We start from the raw sequence: 3,261 nt of genomic DNA, 5'->3' as shown, positions 1-3,261 counted from the left end.
GCGTCAAGCCCCCGGCGTTGGGACGGTTGGCGGGGCCAGTCCGGAGCGTGAGGACGTCGGCGCAGGTTACAACAGTGAGGATGAGTATGAAGCGGCTGCAGCACGCATCGAGGCCATGGACCCTGCCACTGTTGAGCAGGTATGGGCTGGGAATGACAGGTGAGCGGGTATGGTGGATGGTATGCCCAGGCTGAGTAGGGACCCAGGGGACTTGCACGTCACCTCCCTGAGCCTGTCATTGTTTTTCTCTGGTGGTAGGGGCATGAGACACCATGTTTACTTGCCCCTTTTCCCCAAGGTCTTGAGGTTAGAGGCCCGAGATAAGACGAAGGACTTAAAAACGGTGTTTGTGGTCTCTTCTGGGTCCTGGGACCTCATCTTGTAGGGCCAGTAGGTGGGAACTCCCCAGGAGACACAGGCAGGATGAAATGCCTCCTGGGAAGGGAGTCTCATGACTCTCCAAGGGACCTTGGTCTGTGTTCAGTGGCATGAGATTTGTTTTTCTCTGTCCCAAGATATCTAAACCCTTTCAGGGTTGTGAGACACTCTGTATAGGACAACCTCCCTCCCCCTTTCCTTCTCAGGGGGACACAGCACAGGACCCTCAGCAGTGGGGTCTGACATTTCTTCAGGGGTCCTAAGACTGCCTTCCATGGCCTGAGACTTTTCTAAAATCAAGGCCCTGAGACACACATGCATCCCCTTTAGTGTGAGGGATCTTCTGAGCTTTTCTCCAGGGATATGACTTTTTTGGGGGAGATAAGATTCCCTTCCCCTTGGGGACAAGCGCCAAAACCAATAGCCAGGGACCAGAAACTCTCCTGGGGTACAGGAGACTCATTCTCTTAATTGACAAGGGTCTGTGCTTCCTCTCAGTATCTGAGACCTCCTTGGGCACAAGAGTCTGAATCTCTCTCCAGGAGATAAAACTTCTTTTAAGTGATAGACCTTTGGCCCCTCTCCCCCACCCCCACCAGGCCTGAGGCTTTCTTCAAGAAAATGAGACTCACTGTTTTGGACACTGGAGCCTAAGATTCCCCCTGTTTAAGGAGTCAGGCTTTCAGAGACTGGGTGTGAAGCCTCTTCAGATATCACCCCTCAGAGATCCCAGGCAAAGCGAATTCTTTAGGGGACCTTTCTTCTCAGAGCCTGGTATCTGAGTGATTTTCTTGGGGGGCCTGAGACGCCACCACCCCCGTCCACACACAGAGAGGTCTATGGGCTCCTTCTACCCAGTTAGGAAGGACTAAAACACACCTTGGGGACGTAATAGTCCCCTCTCCCCTGTAATAGAGATCTAAGTATCCCCCCTCCCCCTAGTGTCAGGGATGTTAAGATTTCTGCCTTGGGAACTCAATCCTGAGATCTAGGCAGCGTGGAGTCCCAGAGATGGAGTCTGAGGCCTTCCCACAGACCTAAGCCTGCCTTCAGGGGCCTGAGACCCACTGTGCTAAGGACACTTGAGCTTTCTCTCAAGGGCAAGCGGCCCTTACTTGCCCCAGTGACTGCTGTGTCTCCACAGATGAGATCTGAGCTCAGGCATAGAACCTACCACCAGAATGAATTCCTGAGACCCTTCCCTTGGGGGCATAGGTACAGCGTTCCTGGGGAATACGGTCCTGAGTCTCCCATCCCCGCACAAGAATTTGAACTTGTCCGCATGTACATGAGACATCTCCCCCGCCTTAGGATCTGAGACCTGGGCCTACCCTGATAGTATTGGCTGTTACCTCACTTCAGACAGCACACATAAACTTGAGTCATAGCGGCCTTTTAGGGGCATGAGATTTCCTGTCTTTGAGCCTAAGACCACCCTCCACTTGTGAACTAAGTCCTAAGAACTGCCCTCTCCCCTGGGGGGCATAGGTGTGGTGGGATTCTGAGATAAAGAATCTGAGCCTCCTCCCAGGGGCCTAAGCTTCCCCTTAGGGACAAGAGCGCCTTCACTTCAGGGAGTGGCCTGGGCCCTACGCTGCCATGGGTGTGAAGCCTCCCACAACCAGGCAATCTTTTATCGCCAGGGAGAAGAACATGCAGTCCTCCCAGTGTGGCCTAAGGCTTTCCCCACTGCACAGAAGTACCTAGGTGCTCTTAGCTTCAGGCCAGGAAGGTCTCCTTACTTTCTCTCAGAAGGATGTCAGTTACTGGGGACAGGGGACTAAGGCCTCTCCTCAAGAACTAGCAGATATTCAGAGACTCAGCCTGACCCAGCTCTGCTTGCTTCCCATTTCCAGGATCAGGGAAATATTCTGAGCTTCCTGAATTGCTTTCAACAAGCTTTTTTTCTTCCCAGCGACGGGAAAGAGGTCTGGGACATCCCCGCTCCAGGGAAATTCTCCACCCATATCCCTGTCCCCCTTGGCTCAAATAAACCTTTCTGTACTTCACAGGGGCCTGGGCCTTGTCTTGAGTCCCCTTCCTTGTTGCCTTTCCACCCATTACTACTCCAAGCAGGATAAATTGTCTCTGGATCCACTGAGTCAGGACCAAGAGTTGTTTCTTCTCTCCTTGGTTTGGGGTCAAGTCTGCCTTTCCTCCTTCACAGAATAGGGAGAGAGACATCCTTGGTCCCAGGGACAGAGAGGAAGAATGTCACATGTTGCCATGGTGACTAAAATGACACCTCCTTACACCCCCTTTGCATCTCGTAGGCTGGGAGTTCCTCCATTATACTTGTCCCCATAAGAACTTGGGGGTGAAGCTCTGTGGTTGCAGGATATCTTCCCTTCCCAACTAGAGGAAAAGCTTCCTCTCCTCGCACTTCTTGGGGTAAAAGGAGGAAGATGCTTCTCCCTGCCATACCTGGTCCGAGTTGGGACCCTCCGGGGACGTAAGAGGGGGACTGTCTTCCTGCTACCCCAGTCTTGGTCCTGAACTGTCACTGGGGCATTTGTATCCTGGAGGCCAATTAGAGCCCTTGGAAAGGGGAGTTGTGGAGAGGGAGCCCACATGGTGAATCTGGTCCTTGTTCTGGCTACTCAGACTTCCTGTTTGTCCCGATGCTGTGACTGTACCTCTGTTGCCTTTAGGAACCCCTTTGGCAACTTAGGGTCAGGGGTTTCCTTTCCTAGGCATGGCCGCCTTACTGAGAGTCTACTGTATGAAAAGAATGGCTTCAGAGCGTCCTCAGCTTGAGGACCCCACAGAGCATTCTGAGAATGGGGCATGCACACCAAGGTGGTGGGAGAGGCTGGGGCTGGCAGGATAGGCAGGGTGCCTGGGTTCCCATTCAGGCTTTGCTGGTCACCCAGAAGCCCCTGC

At 53.2% G+C, this 3,261-nt stretch overlaps 1 protein-coding gene across 3 annotated transcripts in view; it reads left to right on the top strand.

Annotated features, from left to right (window-relative positions):
• The first annotated feature begins 6 nt into the window (after positions 1–6).
• Positions 7–3,261, top strand: part of OTUD5 (OTU deubiquitinase 5) — a 27,768-nt gene continuing 24,513 nt past the window's right edge. For 2 of the 3 annotated variants that reach the window (XM_006758877.2, XM_006758878.2), the window contains exon 1: positions 7–139. In XM_006758877.2, coding sequence (XP_006758940.1) covers positions 116–139 — 24 coding nt within the window. In that variant the 5' untranslated portion in view covers positions 7–115. The remainder of the gene's footprint in view (positions 140–3,261) is intronic. The other variant, XM_015560750.1, reaches the window with a different exon arrangement.

Source organism: Myotis davidii, unplaced genomic scaffold (assembly GCF_000327345.1).
Source record: "Myotis davidii unplaced genomic scaffold, ASM32734v1 scaffold855, whole genome shotgun sequence".
NCBI lineage: Eukaryota > Metazoa > Chordata > Mammalia > Chiroptera > Vespertilionidae > Myotis > Myotis davidii.
The sequence above is the reverse complement of the archived record's forward strand: the minus strand, read 5'-3'. Positions and strand labels throughout refer to the sequence as shown.